The sequence below is a fragment of the Bos grunniens genome, chromosome 4 (genome assembly GCF_055505025.1).
Source record: "Bos grunniens cultivar Pamir isolate PY7600 chromosome 4, Bosgru_T2T1.0, whole genome shotgun sequence".
Classification (NCBI taxonomy): Eukaryota; Metazoa; Chordata; class Mammalia; order Artiodactyla; family Bovidae; genus Bos; species Bos grunniens.
In genome coordinates, this window is record NC_141168.1 from 42,677,461 (window position 1) to 42,701,404 (window position 23,944).

General features: G+C 43.4%; 1 protein-coding gene across 2 annotated transcripts in view; it reads left to right on the plus strand.

Moving 5' to 3' along the window:
- HECW1 (HECT, C2 and WW domain containing E3 ubiquitin protein ligase 1) overlaps positions 1-23,944 on the plus strand; it is a 326,637-nt gene that overhangs the window by 277,418 nt on the left and 25,275 nt on the right. For both annotated transcript variants that reach the window (XM_086396047.1, XM_086396048.1), the window contains 2 exons: positions 22,947-23,045; positions 23,710-23,839. In XM_086396047.1, the coding sequence (XP_086252173.1) occupies positions 22,947-23,045; positions 23,710-23,839 (229 nt within the window). The remainder of the gene's footprint in view (positions 1-22,946; positions 23,046-23,709; positions 23,840-23,944) is intronic.

Here is a 23,944-nt window from a genome sequence, read left to right on the forward strand (position 1 = left end):
AGGGCTGAGTCAGATCTTACCAGATGATGGAGGAGGGTTTCTTTAAGATATTGTTGAGGGAAGAAAAGCAAAAAAGTATGAACAACACAATTTAAAAGCTGAAAAATAATGACACAAAACTTGTATGTATATAAATATAGATAGATATGTACATATACAAATAAATTAGTATACGATCCGTTGGATCATAGAAAAAGCAAGAGAATTCCAGAAAAACATGTACTTCTGCTTTGTTGACTACGCTAAAGCCTTTGACTGTGTGGATCACTACAAACTGGAAAATTTTTCAAGAGATGGAAATACCAGACCACCTTACCTTCCTCCTAAGAAACCTATATGAAGGTCAAGAAGCAACAGTTAGAACCAGACATGGAACAACAGACTGGTTCCAAATTGGGAAAGGAGTACGTCAAGGCTGTATATTGTCACCCTGATTATTTAACTTATATGCAGAGTACATCATGTGAAACACTAGGCTGGATGGAGCACAAGCTGGAATCAAGATTGCTGGGAGAAATATCAATAACCTCAATATGCAGATGATACCACGCTTATCCAGAAAGCAAAGAGGAACTAAAGAGCCTTTTGATGAAAATGAAAGAGGAAGATGAAAAGCTGGCTTAAAACTCATCATTCAAAAAATGAAAATCATGACATCCAGTTCCATCATTTCATGGCAAATAGATGGGGAAACAATGGAAACAGTGACAGGCTTTATTTTCTTGAGCTCCAAAATCACTGCAGATGGTGACTGCAGCCATGAAATTAAAAGACACTTCCTCCTTGGAAGAAAAGCTTTGACAAACCTAGATGGCATATTAAAAAGCAGAGACATTACTTTACTGACCAAAGTCCATATAGTCAAAGCTTTGGTTTTTCCTGTAGTCATGTATGGATGTGAGAGTTGGACCACAAAGAAGGCTGAGCATTGAAGAATTGATACTTTTCAACTGTGGTTTTGGAGAAGACTCTTGAGTAGTCCCTTGGAATGTAAGGAGATCAAACTAGTCAATCCTAAAGGAAATCTCCTGAATATTCATTGGAAGGACTGATGCTGAAACTTCAATACTTTGGCCACCAAATGTGAAGAGCTAACTCAGAAAAGACCCTAATGCTGGGAAAGATTGAAGGCAGGAGGAGACAGGGACAACAGAGTATGAGATGGTTGGATGGCATCACCAACTCGATGGACATGAGTTTGAGCAAGCTCCAGGAGATGATGAAGGACAGGGAAGCCTGGCGTGCTACAGCCCATTGGGTCACAAAGAGTTGGAACAGCAGCAAAGAATATGATTAAATGATTTAGATGAAAAATATGGAAGCATACATCTTAGTCAACATGGGTCCCAGGAGATGAGATGAGGAGAGAGCCACCAACAGAGCTGACTGCTCAAGAAGACAAAACCAATGATAATTTTTAAAAGCATCCATGAGCATATTAATGAATTGACATAAAAATTATAAGCGTGTGTAAACTTTTAAAAATCCTTAGCAATTAAAATTGCATTTGGTTCAAATGGCTTAGCTAAGTTTTAGAGAGAAACAGTTGTCTGAGACATGAATTCCTAAATGCTCCCTGCTATTTCTGAGGACCCAGTGCGGGATGGTGAGCCTCTGGCGTATTAGAAATGCCACGTGACTGCACTACCACCTCACTCGCTCCACCTCTGGTATCTTCCATTCTCCATCCCATTTTGCCAGCCCCCTCCCTTTACTCGATCTTCGCTGGTAGCTGGGACAATCAAGGATCCACCTGCAATGCAGGAGACAAGGTTCGACCCCTGGGTCAGGAAGATCCCCTGGAGAAGGAAATGGCAACCCACTCCAGTATTCTTGCCTGAAGAGTTCTACGGACAGAGGAGCCTGGTAGGCTACAGTCCATGGGGTTGCAAAGAGTCAGACACAACTTAGTGACTAAACAACAACATATACATTTGTATCCTGCACCTCTGTAAAGATAAAGCATTTTTCTATCACCTCAGAAATCTTCTCGTGGTCCTTCCCGGTCTATCCTTGACCCTTCTCAACTCCGTTAAACCTCTGAATAAATCTCTTCAGCACCTATTTTCTTTGTATATTCTAGAAATTCATAGAAATGATATTACATATTAGTACTCTTTAGGAGTGATTCTCTCACTTGCTTTCATCATTTGCCTCCTGGACTCAATCAGGAGCAAAACTTGGCACCGAGTCACACCCCTCAGGAATCAGGATTCCCATGGCTTTTCTGGGTGGTTGGAGACGAGGAGTGTTCAGGCAGGTGGTTCTGTCACCTGCCCAGCAGCAGGCCACCCCGCCTCTCCCTGCAGGCCTGCATGTGCGGGAGGACAGATACCACGCCTCAGTCTTCCCACAGATGAGGAGGGAACAATTACAGAGCAAACCACTGGCAGGAATGCCAGGACAAAGCTGAACCCACTATTAGCTGTGGAGATGGGAAACTAGCTTAGGGCCAAACCCTGAACTCAGCGGGCAGGAATGTGCACCCAGCAGAGGGAATGCAGACCACGACGGGTGTGGCATGGGAGCAGGGAAATGTCGTTCTGCAAGTACGGGGGACTACAAAGAGTCAAGACTCCACTTCCCAAAGGCTAACTCCAGAGCAGCTCCACAGAAAGGACGAACTTATTGTTCCCACCTGCACCCCCACCCCCACCCCGTTTATACATACTAAAGGGAGCTCTGCATGGTTTCATTTCTCTTAGCCATCCATAGCCTGGTCACTGCTCTTTCTGGAAGCTCAGCTGGGTGGAGCAGCTCGAAGGGTGCAAGGTTTTGAGGAAACAATGTAAGAAGAGAGGGAAAGATTTGAATTATAAGAGAGGACAGAAATTGATGAGACAGGAGCCCCGGGGAAGCAGGAGGGAAGGTACTTGTGTTTAGTCACCCAGTCATGTCCAACTCTTTGTGACCCCATGGACTATAGCCCCCCAGGCTCCTCTGTCCATGGGATTTTTCAGGCAAGAAATACTGGAGTGGGTTGCCATTTCCTTCTCCAAGAGGGAAGGAGGTCTATGGCAAAAGTGAAAAGAGAAACCCCGAAACCTGAGCAGCCCTTCTTCCTTTGGACTGGAGGGAAGACCCTGGCAAGTGTCACCGCTTACAGGCTGGTGACACAAGAAGGAAATTAGCTTAGGAAAAACAGAAAGAACCCCCCTTCTATGTAATGGAGCGGGAGAAGGCATGGATGCAGGTCGTTGGGCTGAGAGGAGGACAGGCAGGACACTTCACATCCTCTGCTTTTGGAAGAGATAGGTTTTTGAACTCCATCCTTCTGTGGTACCCGTGCACAGAGTGCATTGACTGATGCCTAAGGCAAAACTTCACTTCTGACTCCGAGACCTTTTTTTGCTCATGGGATCTTAGTTCTCTTACCAGGGATTGAACCATGCCCTCAGCAGTGAAAGTGTGAAATCCTAAACACTGGAGCATCAGGGAGTTCCCCAGAACTTTTTTTTTCTATCTTAAAAAAAAGGTGGGGGGATGAGGGACTTGGAGTCTGTGGGTCTCAAACTTTAGTCAGTAACCTCAGAACTTGTTTTAAAAGCAGATTCCCAGAACCCACCCCACAAAGAATCTATTCTCTGGGCACTTGTATTTGAACAAGCATCTCAGAGACCCTGATGCCAAAGGAAGGATTGCCACCCTTGGGAAAACATTGCCATAGATGCTGGCAGCTTCATGCACCCCCCCCAACCCCCCGCCCCACCCAGAAAGTGTCAGAAAAAGAAAGCTAGATATTGGTGCAGTTTTCACACAAAGACATGAAATCACCCCAGGCAGAAATGACAGGTTTTCACTTCATTTACCAGTATGTGAGAAGTTAGAAAACATGAAGATCCAAAAAGGAAGGCAGTAATACTAGGTAAAGCATGGAAACAGGCATGGTGTGGGAACCTCATATTTAATGCACTCAAATAATGAGGTTGAGAAAGGATAATTACTTTTAATTAATCAAAGTTATGAGCATAAGGAAAGAGGAATATCTTTGAGATGGGTTTTTAAAATATAATAGAAGTTAGCAATTATGAAGTGCTTTTTCATCTTCAAAGAACCTATTAACATTAAATTACTCTTTTCTAAAATTCTCCCTCAAGGTAGGTAAGCGAAATTGAACATTATTATCCCTTATTTGAAGATGGGAAGAGAAAAGGGGAGAGGCCAGGACATGCTATGTAGACCTAACATTGAAAGGATTTCAAAAAAAGAAAAGTTCCCACTGCAGAGACTGTGGAGATCTGGGTTTTCAGGCTATGATTTCCCCATTAGCTCTCCTGTGTGCTTAGATGTTTGGAAAAGAAGTCACTGCACATTTTGTGTAAGTAACTGCTGGTGAAGGCATGGGAGAAGCTTCTGTGCTGCGCTAAGATGGGAGATGTCATTTCCTATTTTTCTAATGTCCCTGGTTTATTAGGATTTAAACTGAGGAAAGCTTTTAAGAGAATCCAAGTTAATTATTATTTGACCAGACTGTTTACATTACCTTACTTGAGCATCCTAACATGTAGCATGGGGATTAAAAATTATGCTTTGATTATGTGACTCAGACTGTTTTATGAATACATTATGACCTTATTAAATAAATGGAAATGGTTGATGCCCATCTTAAAAATTTGCTTTGAGGACAAAGGAAATTAAAGTAGTCTCTAGTAACAATACAACCCCGAGGATAGATACAACATGTGGTCAATATCACGGCTGAAAAATTCTTAGGCTTGACTCTAAATATAAAAATCTAAAATATTGGAAGTATTGGATAAGTCACTGAAAGATGCACTTTCCATGAGATGTGTTCATTTTCTGACTTATTTAAATAGAATTAAGAGTCAGCAACATCTCATCTTCAAAAGACTTTCTATCAGAAGAGGTTTTTAAAATATAAGTTATGTAAAGGTTTATTTTCTGTTTAACCTCAATTTCATTAAAGGATATATATATTCAGAGCAGTGGGAAGGGTGAAGAGTTTGATTGCAACAGAAATGGGGATGACTAGAGGGCCAGGGCCGGAGAGGGCAGTGGCACCCCACTCCAGTACTCTTGCCTGGAAAATCCCATGGATGGGGGAGCCTGGGAGGCCGCAGTCCATGGGGTCGATAGGAGTTGGACACAACTGAGCGACTTCCCTTTCGCTTTTCACTTCCATGCATTGGAGAAGGAAATGGCAACTCACTCCAGTGTTCTTGCCTGGAGAATCCCAGGGATGGGGGAGCCTGGTGGGCTGCCATCTATGGAGTTGCACAGAGTCAGACACGACTGAAGTGACATAGTAGTAGTGGTAGTGGTCGTAGTAGTAGTAGTAGTAGTGGTAGTAGTAGTAGTGGTAGTAGAGGGCCAGGGCCAGTGTCAACCACCTGGAAAGGATTTCCTAAATTGAGAATAGTAAAGCTATCTGGGAAAAGTGTTGAAAGGAACATTTGCCCAGATGGGCCAGAGACAAAAGTTCAACCATAATCAAGTTGAGAACAGGAACAAAGTACCCAAATGGACATTGGGTCTGAGAAGGGTCATAATTGGTGAAGACATGTAAATCTGATGATCAGTAATATGTATGTGAAAGATACATGGAAATCATTCTAGATTTCTAAGAAAGTGTGTGACATAATCCAGAGACAAACCCTCAGGCACAGGCTGGGAACAGAGTAGACAGATGCCTTGGGACTTCTGTGGGCACAGACAGACAAGAAGGGCTTCCAGTTTTCAGATGATGAGTAGCAAACGTGGACTCCAAGATTGGCTTTCCCTACTACCCAGTCTTCTAGGGACTTTCTCCTTATTTTCTAATCTCAAAGAATATCAGTTAATTCTATTACATAAAGAAAATACAATCAGTTGATAAATCTTCAAAACCACAAAGCTGAATAGAACATAGTTGCAAGCTCCAATATCATGTTGATTTATTATATTGTGTATGCTTCCCATCCTTCTCCTTCACCAATACAATTAATTTAGAGCCAATTACATAAATAGCTTCAAGTATTCCCGGTATCTGGTTGCACCAGTACTTCCAGAATAGCATGAGGATGTGATTTGTCAGAGCCATTACTATTTCGACAGTCATGTAGAAAGTACAAAATGTCACTTTAGCTGAGACTTAGGTAGTCGTTCAGTAATTCTAATACTTTCCTGAACCATAATGTCACTAGGCTGTACACTCTTGTCTGTTGCACTCTAAGGACCCTAGAAACTAGACAGTGCCTCACAAATGGCCTATTGAAACCATTTTCATGGGTTTGTTAAAAGATTGAATGGGTAGATGGATGGATGAAAAACCTAAAAGTTGCTTAAGTTATATCCAGTTGATTATTTTTTTAACCTGATTCGGTTTTCATGTAATACTGTGCATTATATAATGAAGCATAGACAAGGAAATGGTATGACAGTTAAGGGGTCAATAGGGCACTGTGAGTTTTGCCTGGAGCACAGTGATACCACTATTCATTTATTCTCTGGGCTGTGCAGCTCAGATAATCAAGGCCTTTTAAACCTTTACCTTCCTATTTTAATCAGTTGGATGAGGATATAGCAGATCTCAGAATGTTTTAGTTATCCAGGCAAGCAGCATGTTTTGTTCAATTTTTCTATATAATTCTGGGCATGGAAGCAAACTCTTTGTCTCATTGAAAATCAGAGTCTCCTCTTGCATGAAATTAAATATATGACTTTAGGGATTCAGCTTCGGAGAAGGCAATGGCACCCCACTTCTTGCCTGGAAATGGCATGGATGGAGGAGCCTGGTAGGCTGCAGTCCATGGAGTTGCTGAGGGTTGGACACGACTGAGCGACTTCACTTTCACTTTTTACTTTCATGCACTGGAGAAGGAAATGGCAACCCACTCCAGTGTTCTTGCCTGGAGAATCCCAGGAACAGGGGAGCCTGGTGGGCTGCCGTCTATTGGGTCACATAGACTCGGACACGAATGAATTGACTTAGCAGCAGCAGGGATTCAGCTTACAAACGCCACAATAATATGTTTAATAATCATTCCAGAAGACTAAGGAATAGGGGTATCCTCTTTATAGTACCCTGCACTGAGTACTATATTGCCTTCCCAGACTTGCCACAGCAAATTTTCACAAACAGAATTCTCCATTCTGGAAGTCCAAAATCAAAGTGTCAGCAAGCGTCTTCCCTAGGACTCAGTGGCACAGAATCCACCTGCCAATGCAGGAGACACGGGTTTGATCCCTGGTCCAGGAGGATCCCATATGCCGGGGAGCAACAAGGCCCACATGCTACAACCATTGAGCCTATGCTCTAGAGCCGGGGATCCACAACTACTCAGTCCATGTGCTCTGAAGCCCACGTGCTGCTGAAGCCCATGTGCCCTACAGCCCATCCTCCGCAACAAGAGAAGCCACCACAGCTAGAGAATAGCTCTCATAGCAATAAAGACCCAGCACAGCCAAAAATAAACTAATAAATTAAAATTTTGTCAAAATGTCAGAAAGGACTTGTTCCCTCTCAAGACTCTAGGGGAGAATGCTCCCTGACTTCATTCAGCTTCTGCTGGCTCCAAGCATTCCTTGACTTTTAGGATCACCACTTTAGTCTCTGTTTCTATATCTTCTCTTCTGTCTCTTATAAGGACCTTTGTCAGTGGATTTAGGGCCCACCTGGACAATCTAAGATGATCTCAGCTTGAGATCCTTAATTATATCTGCAAGGACCCTTTTTCCAAATAAGGTCATGTTCACAGGTTCAGGGTTGAGGAAATGGATGCATCTTCGGGGGCACATTCAACCCACTACAGAGAATCTGCACAGTCTACGTCTGGAAGAACTTTCTCTGAGAGGGAGCCACCCATTTGGCCCACCATATGGCCACACTGAGGAGCAAGCAGCTCTGGTCTTACTCCTTTGCCTTCCCACAGGACTGATACTGATGGGGGCACTTGGCAGGGACCAAGGCTAGACATTCATTTCAGTTGCTAATTAGCGATCAGAAGGTCACATCCTGTCATTATCTTGTGTTGGCGTCTTTTTCATGACAGATGAAGAAAACTTCAGATTTTCTCAGCTAATTTGCAATGCTGTTTCCACACAAAGGGAAGCTAGGAGAGCCAAACATAAATCAAGCAATATTTAAACAGTTTGAGAGGGCATGAGGGAGGCAATCCTTTATCCATTCCTTTGAAATATTATCTGAATTAAATGTATAAAGAATAGACCTAACTTCCTACTGTATAGCACAGGGAACTATATTCAATAATATTATGTAATAACCTATAAGGAAAAAGAATCTAGAAAAGAATTATGCATACATAAATATATATGTGTAACTGAATCAATGTGCTATACACCTGAAACTTACACAATATTGTAAATCAACTATACGTCAATTAAAGTTTTTTAAAAAAAGACAAAACAAACACATACTAGTTTGGATTTAACAACAACAGAAAAAATAATAGACCTAACTTTCCTAACCCCAGTGGCCTTGACCTACATTCCACTCCAGCCACCTGCTCCCACAATGGCCTTCCCAAGCTCATTATCACCCAGAACTGTGCCATATCTGAAACTGAAACTATAAAATCCCTACATCAATCACTCCACAGCCAGTGCTCCCACCTCCTCCCCTTACCACAGCTGCTCACCAAGTTCATTTGCACCTCAGATTCACCATCCGCTGCCCATCTGGCATGGCTTCCTCCACCCCAGGCCTCCTGCATGCCTCCTGTCCCTGAACACAATTCCCTCTCCCCTCGTGCTTACACTCCATCTGATGGGCTAAACGCCACCTTGGATCAATATGTAACTCACTCTTCCACGTTCGGGGCCGGAGCTGTTTCCTGCGCCTCTAGTATCGGATCAAATGAGATGACCCTGAGAGACAGGACAATCCTAAATCATACTCTCTGACCTCGGCAGGTTCTACAGCCAAGCTCACCAGTCCTCTGATGCATCTTTCGTTCCCTGTCTTGAAAGCCTCAACCAACCAGATTCCTTCACTTTGAAAAGATGACTTCAGACCTTGCAGACATGGAAGCACTGAGAAGGGCCACCTCAATTTCCCAGCACAATTACAAATACCCCCCAACCCCAGCATGTCCCTGCATTGCCCTCCTCCAGCTCCAGGCAGATCCCTCCACTGAGCCTCTGGACCCACTTGTCCCCAGCTCCTGCACACCCTGCTCCAGGAGTTTTATCCTTCTCCTCCATCTTTATACTTTACCCTCTCCCCCTGCTTACAGCTCCTTTCCCTCATCCTCTACTTCACCTACTAAAATCTGACTTAAGTATTCAGCACTGAAATCGCTCTTTCTTTGAGCAGTAGACACCCACTGGTCACAAACTTAGGGGACTATTATCCCTCCCTACCTTAATGGAAACATCACTGCAGTAGATATGAACTACCTAGAATTCTCTGGAAGTTTGCTCCCTTAGATCCTGAGACACCAAGAACTTCTAGTTTTCCTTTTATCGCTACTATATGTAAATATTTATGACTTTATCAGTAGTCAACATCCATTGTAAAAAACTTAATGGACATGAGGAAATATTCCACACAGAAATAAGTGCTATTAATATTTTGACGTAAGTCCTTCCATGCTATTTTATTAGATGGATGGATGGATAGTTGGATGGATGGATGAATGGATAGATGGATGGACAAGTGAACAGACAGACACATAGATGGAAAGACATAATTTTACATAATATACTGCACAGTACATCATGCAAAATGCCAAGCTGGATGAATCAGAAGCCGGAGTCAAGATTGCCAGGAGAACAACCTCAGATATAGAATTTCTAAGTCACTTCAGTCGTGTCCAACTCTGTGCGACCCCATAGATGGCAGCCCACCAGGCTCCCCCGTCCCTGGGATTCTCCAGGCAAGAACACTGGAGTGGGTTGCCATTTCCTTCTCCAATGCATGAAAGTGAAAAGTGAAAGTCAAGTCTCTCAGTTGTGTCCAACTCTTAGCGACCCCATGGACTGCAGCCTACCAGGCTCCTCCGTCCATAGGATTTTCCAGGCAAGAGTACGGATATAGAATAGTATGTAGCAATATGAGAATAGCAACGTCAGATATGCAAATAATATGACTCTAATGGCATAAAGTGAAGAGGAACTAAAGAGCCTCTTGATGAAGGTGAAAGAGAAAAGGGAAAAAGTAGGCTTAAAACTCAACATTCAAAAAACAAATATCGTAGCATCCGGTCCCATCACTTCATGGCGAATAGAAGGGGGAAAAGTGGAAACAGTGACAGATTTTATTTTCTTGGGCTCCAAAATCACTGTGGACAGTGACTGCAGCCATGAAATTAAAAGATGCTTGTTCCTTGGAAGGCAAGCTATGACAAACCTTGACAGCATATTAAAAATCAGAGATATTATTTTGCCAACAAAGATCTGTATAGTTAAAGCTACAATTTTCCCAGTAGCCATGTATGGATATGAGAGTTGAACCATAAGGAAGGCTGAGGCCTGAAGAATTGATGCTTTTGAATTGTGGTGCTGGAGAAGACTCTAGAGAGTCCCTTGGACTACATAGAGATCAAACCAGTCAATCCTAAAGGAAATCAACCCTGAATATTAATCGGAAGGGCTGATGCTGAAACTGAAGTTCCAACATTTTCACTACCTCATGTAAAGAACTGACTCATTGAAAAGACCCTGATGCTGGGAAATATTAAAGGCAAAAGGAGAAGAGGACAGCAGAGGATGAGATGGTTAGATAGCTTCACTGACTCAGTGGACTTGAATCTGAGCAAACTCTGGGAGATAGCGAGAACAGGAGAGCCTGGTGTGCTGCATTCCAAGGGGTCACAAAGAGTCAAACATCACTTAGCAACTGAACAACAACAGCAACAAACAGCAGTTAAATCAAAGTTTGCTGTTTTATAAACTTTATTCTGTGTCCAAACTATGAATTTTAAATCTGTGTTTTTATCCTGATTTCTCTGTTGAGTTTCAAACTCTTACTTAACATCGTCACTTGATCCTCCTCCAAGTTCACATCTAATCTCTCCCAGGAGCCACTTCCTGTCATCCTTATCTTTCTGCTCAAATAAAGCTTCTTGTCTTATCAATTTTCCCTTCAAGATGTTCCTCACAATTACCTGGACGTACTGTAATGCCCTCCAATGTGTCCCGTTTTCAAATCTATCCCTCACATGGCTGCAGGTAGATCTCTCTAAAATGCCAAACCCTTGCTTAAGCCCTTCAGCAGGTCCCCATTCTCTAACAGTTTAAAAGCTGAACAGGTTGGCCTGGAAAATAAGACCTCCCAGGATCTCCCGCTTCCTCTTTCTTCAGCATAATCTTGCCCCTTCTTCCTCTTTCTGTTCTAGTCATCTTGAATTTCTTGCTGTCCTAAACACATTCTTTTCTGTGCTTGCCTCTTTCTTTATATGATCTTATTTTCTTGGAAAGCCCTTCCTTGCCTTCTGAAGCAGACTTCTACTCATTCTTCAAAGTTCACCTCAGTCATCACCTCCTCTAGGAAGCCTGCCTGGATTTAATCCCTCCCAAGTCAACTAAGTCTCCCTTCTCTGGATTTGCACACATTCTGTGCACTCTTCTACAGCACATGTTAGTTACATGGTAATGAAATGCTGCGTTACTAGCTCTCTCCACTTTCCTGACATGTACATTTTTTGGAAAGAACGTTTGCCTTCATATCTTTGCATGCACCTGGCACATAGGAGGCACTCAGTAAATTTGTTGAAATTAAAAATGCATTTAAAAGCAATCCAAGCCTCCTTTGATGTCACACCCTCCACATATCACTTTGGTTCACTGCTCCACTTTAAAGAAGCATTCCTACAAAGAGTTATCTGTGCTGACTTGCTCTGCTTTCTCTTCTGCCATTCTGTCCAGCTTTTCTTCCCCTTTCCTGCTCTCATAGAGGTTGCCTAATCCAGTGGGCGACTCTCAGACCTCCTATTATGTGATCTCAGAGGCATTTGACAGTCAGTCTCTGCCTCCTTCCTGAACAGGCTCCACAGTCCTAGGTTCTTCTCATCACTCATCGCCTGTTCCTGCTCAGTTTACTTCATCATCACTCCTCATCTTACAGATCCCTGGATGTTTCATTGCTTAAGGTTCAACCCTTGGTCCACCGCTCCATCTGCATGCACTTCCAAGGTGGTCTCATCCAACTTCATGAGTTCATGTCACTCCATCCATCTCTACCCTGATTACTCCACATTAACATCCACAGCCTGGCCCTGTTCCTAGAAATCCTGACTAATTGGTAAAACTGCCCACTCAACAGCTCCACCCCAATATTTAATAGGCATCACAAACTTAATAGGTGTAAGTTTAGACCTATTAAAGAACTCTCCAGTTTCTCTTCTACACCTTCTCTTCTGTGGTGTTTCCCATCTCAGTATGGCACCACCATCTGCACAATTGCTCTGGCCCAACACCATGGACTGTCTTTGAAGCCTGTCTTTTTCTCACATCTCTCATCCAGGCCATCAGCACATCCTCTTGGCCCTGTCGTGAAAATATATCCCCAAAGTGACCTCATCACCTCCACCCCCACCACCCCAGTGTACACTGCCATCACCTCCCACCTGGATGACTGCAGGAGCCTCCAAACTGGCCTCTCTTCTCCCACGCTTGACAGCCTCACCTTTCTTCATGCAGGATCCAGAGGGGTTATTCCCAGAATCAGTCAGTTCATCCTGTGGACCCTACGGGAAACCTGTGATGCATTCCCATCACATTCTGGATGGACTCCACAGTCCTTCCCATGCCTGCCCAAGCCTGCATGTTCTGCGGCCTGGGGAATCTCTCCAGATTCATGTTCTCCCATCCTCTCTTTCTCTCTCCCGCATCCAGTCCTTGTGCCCTCTTTACAGTTATTCAGACAAAACATACATGTTCCCACCCCAGGCATTGTTTCCCCCTAGCTTGTACTGCTCCTTCTCCTGGGGGCTCACTCAGGTCAGACATCATTGCCTCAGAAAGGATGACATAATCTGGTACATTTGGGAGGAGGTATCTTCCCTTCCTGTCCTTTTCCCAAGAGAGTCGTAGACCTAGAACCCAAGTTCTAGGTCAGATCAGATCGGATCAGATCAGTCGCTCATTTGTGTCTGACTCTTTGCGACCCCATGAATCGCAGCACGCCAGGCCTCCCTGTCCATCACCAACTCCTGGAGTTCACTCAGACTCACGTCCATCGAGTCAGTGATGCCATCCAGCCATCTCATCCTCTGTCATCCCCTTCTCCTCTTGCCACCAATCCCTCCCAGCATCAGAGTCTTTTCCAATGAGTCAACTCTTCACATGAGGTGGCCAAAGTACTGGAGTTTCAGCTTTAGCATCATTCCTTCCAAAGAAATCCCAGGGCTGATCTCCTTCAGAATGGACTGGTTGGATCTCCTTGCAGTCCAAGGGACTCTCAAGAGTCTTCTCCAACACCACAGTTCAAAAGCATCAATTCTTCAGTGCTCAACCTTCTTCACAGTCCAACTCTCACATCCATACATGACCACTGGAAAAACCATAGCCTTGACTAGACGGACCTTTGTTGGCAAAGTAATGTCTCTGCTTTTGAATATGCTATCTAGGTTGGTCATAACTTTCCTTCCAAGGAGTAAGCACCTTTTAATTTCATGGCTGCAGTCACCATCTGCACTGATTTTGGAGCCCAGAAAAATAAAGTCTGACACTGTTTCCACTGTTTCCCCATCTATTACCCATGAAGTGATGGGATCGGATGCCATGATCTTCGTTTTCTGAATGTTGAGCTTTAAGCCAACTTTTTCACTCTCCACTTTCACTTTCATCAAGAGGCTTTTTAGTTCCTCTTCACTTTCTGCCATAAGGGTGGTGTCATCTGCATATCTGAGTTCTAGGTGGGAGTCTAAAATGATGTTTGGAGGACTTCTCTGGAGGTGCAGCAGTTAGGACTCCATGCTTCCGCTGCAGAGGGCATTGCTTCCGTCCCTGCTTGGGGAACTAAGATCTCTCAAGCTGTGCTGCTGCTGCTAAGTCGCTTCACTCGTGTCTGACTCTGTGCGACCCCATAGACGGCAGCCCACCAGGCTCCCCCATCCCTGGGATTCTCCAGGCAAGAACACTGGAGTGGGTTGCCGTTCCCTTCTCCAATGCATGAAAGTGAAAATTGAAAGTGAAGTCGTTCAGTCATGTCCGACTCCTAGCGACCCCATGGACTGCAGCCTACCAGGCTCCTCTGTCCATGGGATTTTCCAGGCAAGAGTACTGGAGTGGGGTGCCATTGCCTTCTCCGTAAAGCTGTGCAGTGTATCCAAAAATAAAAATATCAAAAAAAGAAAATATCAATAAAATGATGTTTAGTGGAATAGGAAGGCACACTTAAGAGATCCAGGGAGTGATGAAAACTGCTCAGAGTGGAGCACAAAGCCTGGGGATTGAGACCTTCATTGCCTCAGAGAGCCCAGGAGAGGCAAGCGGTGCCCATGTGTCACAAAGGGGACTGTGATCACCTATTAGGATATCCTGCCCTGAAGAGGGTGGTTTTGTCCCATACCCCTCAGCAGACATCTGGCAACATCTGGGGGCAGTTTTGGTGATCACAACTTTGAGGGGATGGATGGCACTGGAATCTAGTGGCAGAAGCCAGGGGTTGTGCGAAACACCCTGCAGGGCACTGGGCAGTAAATGTTGACTATGCTACAGTCGAGGAACTGGCTCTGTTCGTTTGAGAACCTCTGGGATCTCTTAAAGGACTTTAACCCCTGAAAATCTTGGTCCGTTGCCAGGGAGCAGTGATGGGGGAAGAACCCAAAAGGAACAGGGATGGAAAACATGACTGCTGTGAAGAGAACCTTTTGGAACTCAGCCATCAGTTTGCAGGAGGTAGACCATGCACAGTGTGGGCGTAGTTGCAGAGTCATAGCTTGGGAGGCAGCCATTGTGGTGGTGCCTAGGGGGCATTCAGGCCCGGGGCAGTTTTATCAGCCCTCAGGTTTCATTCAGTAACAACAAAATACTTTTGAGCCCCTGGGATTTGCCGGTGCAGTGCTGGTTCTGACAGTTGTTTGCGCTCCAGAAGATGATGTGGTGTTTGGAAGAGACCACCAGAGTCTGCAGACTGTGTGCCAGCTTTTGAGCAGACCTCAGAGTCCTGCCAGCTGTTCTTGTATCTGCCCCAGCCCCTCACCTCTTCTTCAAGGGAAGCAAGAACCAAGCACGCTATCACCAAGTGTCCAGCTCTTTCCAGTTCCCTAATACATTGGGTTGGTCAAAAAGTTCGTTTAGGTTTTCCATAAGATTTTGTGGAAAAACCCGAACAAACCCTTTGGCCAACCCAATACTATCTGATGCCCTTTCCAGGCAGGAAGGCCAGGAGATGGGGCCAGCTTTGAAGCTGGTACAGGAAGTATCTCTGATGCTGAGTCATGCAGAGAGAGATTGATAGCTTACAGGTCAAGAAAACCCTAAAAGGGTCACCGGAACCTAGAGACACTGTGGGATAATTGTTACAGAGCAAAGATTAATGCCAGAGGTTCAAACCAGAAAGACCACAGCAGAACCTTTCAGACTTGAATCGTTGCCTGGGTGCTGTTTTGAGGGTGTTATTCCATTTTTATATCGCTTTCATATAAGAGGATTAACGAGAAGCCTTTTAAAAGGGTTTTGCTGCACTATCCAAAATGTCCTTCCAGAGTAATTTGGTATTTCTGTAAAATTTTATTGAAGTATAGCTGATTTATTCTGCTGTGTAATTAGGCCTTTTATTTTCTTCACTTGGCAAACCATCCTACTTCCCCTTCCATAAATCTGATCTGTGAACAAGAAATTCCTCTCCCAAACATCCTGAATTCTTTGCCATTATGCAAACTGCTTTTGTTTAAACAATCAGTTGAAAAGTACACCGTGAAATCATGACATCCTACCTCCTGCTAAAACATGTTTCCACACAAAGTTTTGTTAGAGAGACAGACGGAGGAGAGAGAAAGGGAGGGAGAGACCTGCTAGTTCAGCTTCTGGGGGTAAAACATGCATCACATCCATCCATTGACTCAGTGACCTCAAATCTCTGCAGTTTGATCTTTCTGTACATCTTTCTGAATAGAGACCTACTCTAGATATAAGAAATGTGACCAATTCGCTTCACTGAGCAGACTTCAAATGGTGCTTAAAAAATTTTCAGTAGGTTTGTACTGAAAAGTACAAAGCAAAAGTTTGCAGTTCTGCAACAGCAGGAATGTGCCAGCTAGTCCTCTGGTCCAATCCATATTCTCATCCTTCAGTCAGGCCTGGATGTGTAGTCTAGGGTCCTGAGCCTGGGAAAGGGATCAGACATGCCATCTCTGAATGAATACCCAGGTAGGCTGACTACTAGTGGGAAGTCTTTCAGCAGTTGCCCTGTACTGTAGATGCTATTATGATCCCATATGCAGATGAGTAAACTGAGGCTCGGGGATGGTAAGCAGCTTCCCCAAAGTCACACAGGTCAGAAGTGTTAAACCGAGACAGCCTGATACCAGAACTTTCAACTTTGTCCTCACCACCACACTGCCTTTCTTGGATTACTGGCAAACTGCCCAAAGAGTAATGAATCAACAGTAATTCACTCAAGGGGAGAGTCATGTCTTTGCTGGGCCTTTTAAGCCATGTGAGAAGATGTGCTAGAAATGTGTGAAACTCCATTGCCTTTGAACACTCACTACAGTGTACAAAACTCAGATGGAAGTGAGATAAACCCTTGCCAATAACATTGGTTGCTTTCAGATCTGTTGCCATGATCTCCCTCAGCGTTGTTAGGAAAGCTCAGAGTGGCCGCAGTTGCTTATCAGAGGTAATTCAAGTTCATCTCCCAGACATCTGGTGAGGTGCTGATGAGACTGCTTAAAGAATGATATCTGCCCATTTCAAAGTTTCTCCCATGGTCCCAGAGTTGACTGGCTGTATGCTGTCCCTGCTCCAATACCTGTGAGCAGACGGGTAAAGATGAAAACCAGTTAGGTGTCCATCAGAATGGGAGGGGCTAAACCAAGCACAGGACATTCATAAAAATGAAATACTTTGGAGTTTATTTAAATTGGATGATGAAAACCTGTGTTTGCAGATATGTGAGGCTCTCTAGGCTGGGCTGTGGTGTGAAATGAAGCTTTAGAGAAACAAAAGTGGGAAGGAGACTCCATTTTCAAAAGCATGTGTGTGGTCACCACTGATACTCTGGGGGAAGGACCCACCAAGGTCAAGGATGTTGCTTCAGGAGATGGAGTTGATGCATTTTTATTGATATTGTCTATGTTGCTTATATTTTTCTTTGTACTAAAAAATACCCAATTCTATTATTTTTCTTTGACAAGAGGGTAAGGATTGGTGATACCAAAACTAAAAACTTGCAGTGTATTGAAAACCAAGGATTTGAAAAGAACTTCATGTTTCTGCAAACCACAGGGTGGGTGGGGTTGGGTTCAGAAATCAAGCTGTGAGCTGCCCATGTTCCTGCCCTGAAGGAAGACAGACCAGGCCCTCACAAGACCCATGTTTGACTGACTATCTGTAGAGGAGTTTTTTCCTATTAAATATGGGGTTCGTGGTATTTTGCTATACGATCATCTAATTGTGATGTCTTAGGTCCAAATGGGTTTCTGTGAAATCATCTCTGATCAGTAAATAAATAGAAAAAAATGGCTCATGTGTTTCTTAAAGTCAGTAACACACCTTAAGGTGATGGCAAATCAGAATGTCCTAGGGAGTTTTCATGTGACACCAAGAGGGAGCTAGAGGAAAACACTCTCTTCCTCCATCCCCCGCCTTGAGGATTACTGATGGAGAGAGGCATCATTTCTGACCCTCCAGGGTGTTGTATTCTTCAGGTAGTTAGGATGGAGGAAAGGCTGAGCCCCACCATCTAGTACCAGGGGACGGTCACAGTGAGACCCAGCCTGGTGTAGCTAGCATGTGAATTTAGACATGCCTGGGACGTGCAGTTGGGGGACAGCCTTGTCTCCTCATGTCCTCCATGTCATGTGTGCGTGTATCTGCTGATTTACCTGATAGCTGAGGCCTGTCCAGTGAAGAGAAGCGGTATAGTGCCCATCACTGGAATCAGACCCTGTGGGCACATCCCACATGCTTAGGAAGGAGCGGGGGCCAACAGGAGGCACACTGCAAGCAGGGCATCTGGGGTTTCAGAAGTGATGTGATCCAAGAAAAGCAGAAGAGCCACCCAACAAGTGGCCAGCAGCACTGAAGTTCAGATGTGAATGCGTGGGTTAGGTGCCCCTTAGCCCTCCATGACTTTTTCAGCCTCAGGATAAAAGGAGAGAGAGTGGCCCCGTAAAACCCTCAGGGGCCCAGCAACTCTGCCATGAGGCCCCTCTGACCCGAGCAGGTCGACACAGAGGAACTATTTCCCTACTAGCCCTGTAGAAATGAGCCCAGGCCACTCGGAAGAGCATGTCTTGGGCAGCAGCCTGGGGGCCGGTGGCAGCGGTGCCAGAGCCTGCAGCTCAGTAACCATCCTTGGGGGTGTGCTGAGCTCAGTGTGCCTTCAGGAATGGCAGCCCATAACAAAGGAGGATCGATACCACACCAGGAGCAGGACTGGCCTGCAGCCTCAGAGAAGACCCCCCCATGGGTCCCCTGAGAGGAAGGGGTGGCTACGGCCCTGCAGGTTCACATGGATGGTGGAAGGGGGCTCTTGAACTGGAGACCCTGGGGCCTGGATAAATAAAATAACACATGCCCCCCATGCACTGGGGAGGAGGAGGCTGCTCCTTCTGTAGGGACTCACTTTCATCGATCCTTAGAACTCTTTATTTGTGCCTAGTCACTTAGATCAAAACAGAAACTTTGGGGGTATTTTTTGCTTAAATTATCTGGATAGTTTCTCTAATAATCAATCTAAAGTCTAAAGAAAAGGACTTTCTTCCATCTCATAATTCCTACACATTACCAACCTGTGTTGACACGAGACACAATCAATTTCCCGGGAAGTAGTTGTCCAGGCTGGGTGAGACAAAGGAGATGTACAAGCCCTGAAAGATGTTTTCTTGTTCTTGAGATTGTCAAGGCAATTAATCAACCTGGAATGGTTTGCCATTCCAATCTCTGCCTTCTAAGCTGTTGTTTGGATTTGAATTGTACAGTCCCTGCAGTGTGCTTTATACAAACACGTCCCAGATCATAGTTCATCGCTGTGGAATATATTTTACTGTATATACTTGACTGGCTGCAAGCCATCCTGTCTGTGTTTATATAAAGCCAAACCACATTATCATAGATTGCTTGCACAGCTATGAAAAAATATCGAGGACCTACTAGTTGCCCCCATCAGCCTGTGAAACCAATATAATTTTGTCTAGAAATTCCATCTATGCCCAGCCCCATTCAAAGCAGATAAACAATTCTCATTGGGTGGTCTGTGTTGCAGCCCCCTTTGCTAAAAACAGCCCCATCTGCCTACCTCCATCTGATCCCAGCCCCTGGTTGAGAGGCAAGCCATGGTAATCCTGGCTATAAAGTGCTGAACATGATACCCAGCTCTGAGCTCTCCTCACCAGACCCTACTTTCAGGTTTGGTCCAGGGTGGGCATCCAACGTGAGTTGGATAATCAGGAAATTATGCTGGAAATCTGAACCTAGGTCAATGAAAGTCAAGTTGGTCACTCTGGAGGCTTGAACTCCAAGCTGAAAAACATTAGCAGTGTTGGCAGTGCGAGAGAAGAAAGAAGCAGATGTCCACAAAAAGGAACAAAAGGAAGACTTCGGATGAGGGTGGAGTCACCTCAGTATCTGAGCTCAACTGCATTCCTGACCCTGGATTTCTTGAGACACCACCAGAACTTTGTAACAAATTCCCCCTTCTAATGATCATAAGGAGGTGTTGGAAGCTAACATAAAATAATAATAGCTATCACTTGAAGAATGCTGTTTTCCAGAAAAGGTAATGAAGAATAGGTGGTTAACTGTTGGCACAAGGTCACACAGTGGGCAGCCCAGCCCCTGAACCAGAGGATGAATTTTGCTGCTCTGTGGCTTCTCAAAATGGGCACAAAGGAAAAGACTTGGTCTGGCATCAGGCAGACATGGGTCAGTATCCTCGATGTGCCACTTCCCCAGTGCTAATTATTGACCTGTGATTTCTGGTGGAATGAAGACAGCCACAGTCATAAATAGAGCTGTTATAAGAATCAGTGAGATAACATGATCTGTGTTGGTCTGATAGGCATTCCATAAAAGTTATTTTTAATCTGTTTCCCATTTTTCACTTGTAGCAAACTACAGTGACTAGAACTAATAGAATATTGTGAAGGATGGTGATAACCAACATTTCTTCTATATCTTTATTGTCCTTCTATATCTTTATTGTCCTTCTATATCTTTATCTATATGATGCTGAGATCAATATCCTTTATAATGTAAGGAAACATTTTTCTACTCTTGGTTTACTATGAAATTTTTATTTTTCTTCAAGGAAATTAATGGTGGATCTTTTCAAGAAATTTTTAGCTTCTAACCAAAAAAAAAGAAAGAAAAAGCCATATGATTTTTGTCTTTTGATGTTAAATTAATTTCAATGATGGAATGCCTAGTAATAAACTGTCCTTAGTTTCCTAGAATCAAGCATCCTAAATCATTTGGCATTATTCAGGGAATGGACTGATACTTTCTGTTGTGTTTTACTTATGATTTTTTAGCATGTGAGTTCAGCATCTTTAGTTTTCTTTCCTTTGCTCTTTTCCAGATTGTATTTTGTGATTATGGTAGTTCATAATGATGAATTAAGTTTTCTACCATTTTCTGGTTTCTGGAGCTATTTAAATATTTGGGGTGAAAATACCCCAACTATAAGGATATCCTATAGATATAGGATATATATATATATCCTAGATCTACATATCTATATCTATATATATCCTAGATCTCTCTCTATATATATATATCGATATATATATCTATGGATATATATATATAGGATAGGATATACAGGATATATATTGATCTATATATAGATATAGATATCCATATATAGATCTAGATATATATAGATATAGATATCTATATATAGATCTAGGATATATATATCCTATATATATATATATATCCTAGGATATATATATATATATCCTATAGATATAAGGATATCCCCGTAGATATAGGATATCCTTATAGTTGGGGTATTTTCACCCCAGATATTTAATATAGGATATATCCTTATAAGGATATAGTCCTTTTTCCTCAAAGTTTTGAGACATAGTTTATACTATGGTTATTTGTCTATTTATGTTCTTACTTTTTCTTAAATAGATTAGAATAATGTATATTTTGCTGGAGAATTTACAGTTTATTGAGATAGTCCATTTTTTAACATTGAGTTGAAAGTATTTTCATGTAATATTTTTATCTGCTCCATATCTGTAGACACTTTCTGCCTGCCGAGATTACCATTTCTCTTTATTAGGCCTTCCAGAGCCACCTCTAAAGGAGGCAGGCTCTTGGCAGGCATTTGCTCTCGTCCCACATTGGGCGGTGTTGCCATCTCCCACGCATGGCCACAGCCCCACATCATGTTAGGAGCATCAGCTGTGATGCCTCAGAGTCCATTAGAGTGGATAAGCCTGCATGGGGTAGGAGTGAACAGTGCTTTTGGATGCAGGACTGTAGCCTCTGGGTTGGAGACCCGTCAGTTATTGGGATATCAGGAAAGACCATCAGGGGATGCAATACTGATGGCACAGTCTGGCCTCAAGGACTATAAGCTGTTCATCTGGTCCATGGGCCTCCCCATCCACAGTGCCTCTATAGCACCTGTACTGAGGTTCTGCACACTTCTTATCTCTCCAGAGCCAATAATATTTGCATGTTATTTCATGCAAAAAGAATGGAGGAGGCTGGTGGGCTATAGTCCATAAGGTTGCAAAGAGTTAGACACGACTGAGCAACTTCACTTTCATGCAAATAGAATAGACTACTTTAAAGATGGCTATCTGAAGTATTATTTATGATTGCACTTATTACAGGATCTTATAATCTATTCATTTAAACCATTTTCATAGCAGTTACAGAGTACAAAGTCTTTTTAGTCTAAGAGCCTCATGAAAGGTTGTGGAGATGGGTTAGTTGAAAATTCCAACAGGGGATCTGAGAAAAGTCACAGCTAAGAAAATCTAGTTAGATTTTAGGTGAAAATCTAGTTAGATAGGAAGAGACAGAAAAGATCCCCTTAGGTCTCTGGACATAAGTACCAGAGATGGGAAGTACCCAGGGTGAGGGAGCCAGTGGGCTTGACCAGACAGAGGGAAGCTGATTTAGGAACAGGGCAACAATGGGACCAAGCTCTTAGGAACTGCAGCATGCAGCTAGGCAGGTTGCCAGCAAAAAAAATGCTAGAAAACTATTTGCTCCAACAAGGATTTAAATCAGTGAAGGCCCTTATATCTGGAGGTTGCCAGGTCTATGCAACCAGTTCCTCCCAGCAGAGACCTTGTTCTTCGTGTGTGGCCATGTAGGCTCCATGTAGGTCCTGTGGCCATGACCGCTTACCACACTGGGATCCCACATACCTCACCTCTCTGACCATGAGCATGATCGCCATATGTGAGTCATGTTCAAGTTCCCCCATCTTCCAGCATAGGGTCAGGCACACATGAGACTTTCGGGTGGTATCTATGGAATGCTTGAATGGGTAAGAATGCATGGTCCGAAAAACTTTCCATATCCTTGGGTTCAGATCCTCAGGTTCAATGCTGGCTGTTTGTCTGGGTCCCAGAATTCCCCTTCACCAGCTCTTTTTCTTCTCTTGGGTCCTTATACAGTCAGGTCTGAGAAGAGGATTCCAGTAAAATGACTCTATTCGGTTACTTGAGGAGGTATGTTCATTTCGTACATACCAGGTTCATAGCCATTGTTCATGGCAAAGAATAAAAAGAATGGGTGCCTCTCGTGTCATCACTTGGCAAGTTTTTGAAGTGGCTTAAGATGAATACTACAGAGAAACACATCAACCAACAATACATGGCTCTGCCTTATCTGCATTCTAGGTTCAGGTTCAGTGGTCGAATCCTAGGCCTGGCTCTGATCCATCAGTACCTTCTGGATGCTTTCTTCACAAGACCCTTCTATAAGGCGCTCCTGAGACTGTAAGTGTCCCCCCAGCCCTGCCTGCAGGACCAGAGACACCGACCTCCCTGACTCCTCTGGCCTTTTTGTCACTGTTTTCCCTGCTCATTCCTGTTAGGTTTATGGTGCTTTACTTTTATGAGTGCTTAAGCCAGCACATAAACCTTTTAGTCCAGTAAAAAGACATTTGGAGATTTTATATAAGCATAAGAGAACATCATATACCAGATATAAATCAGTTTATATAAATAATTATAGTAGCATTACAAGCATTGTATGAAACTATTAAGTAGAGCTGATCTGTCCCTGTATGTAAATCATTATGCTGTACACTCTATACTTATACAGTGCTGTATGTCAATCATATCTCAATAAAGGCAGAATAGGATAAAAGAAAAAAATTGATGTATAACTTGGTTATTTTTAAATGATACTCTTCTCCAATGGCCATGGAGAGTCCTCGAGTCAATAATTGTTTTGTGTTTGTTATTTTAAACATTTTAATACTTTCTTTTCCAATTACTGAATAAACTAAAGGTTCATGGATGTATTCAAAAGTATCAAATCACTAAAATACACCTGTGTTACTTTAGCCTAGAGTGATATCACCATATTTTGGCATGAGGTCTGAGTAGGTGTTTACTGAAACAATCTGTTTGCCTTTCTCCCTTTGAATGGACCCAGACCCTGTGATTTGAGTGACCTGGAATATCTAGATGAGGAATTCCACCAGAGCTTGCAATGGATGAAGGACAACAATATCACAGACATCCTCGACCTCACGTTCACGGTTAATGAAGAGGTTTTTGGCCAGGTTTGTGAGATTCGGGGCTTGGAAAAGACATTTTGAGTCTTGTTATGGAAAAATTGCATGATATGAAATTTACCATCCTAACCAGGTTTACAGTTCATTCAGTGT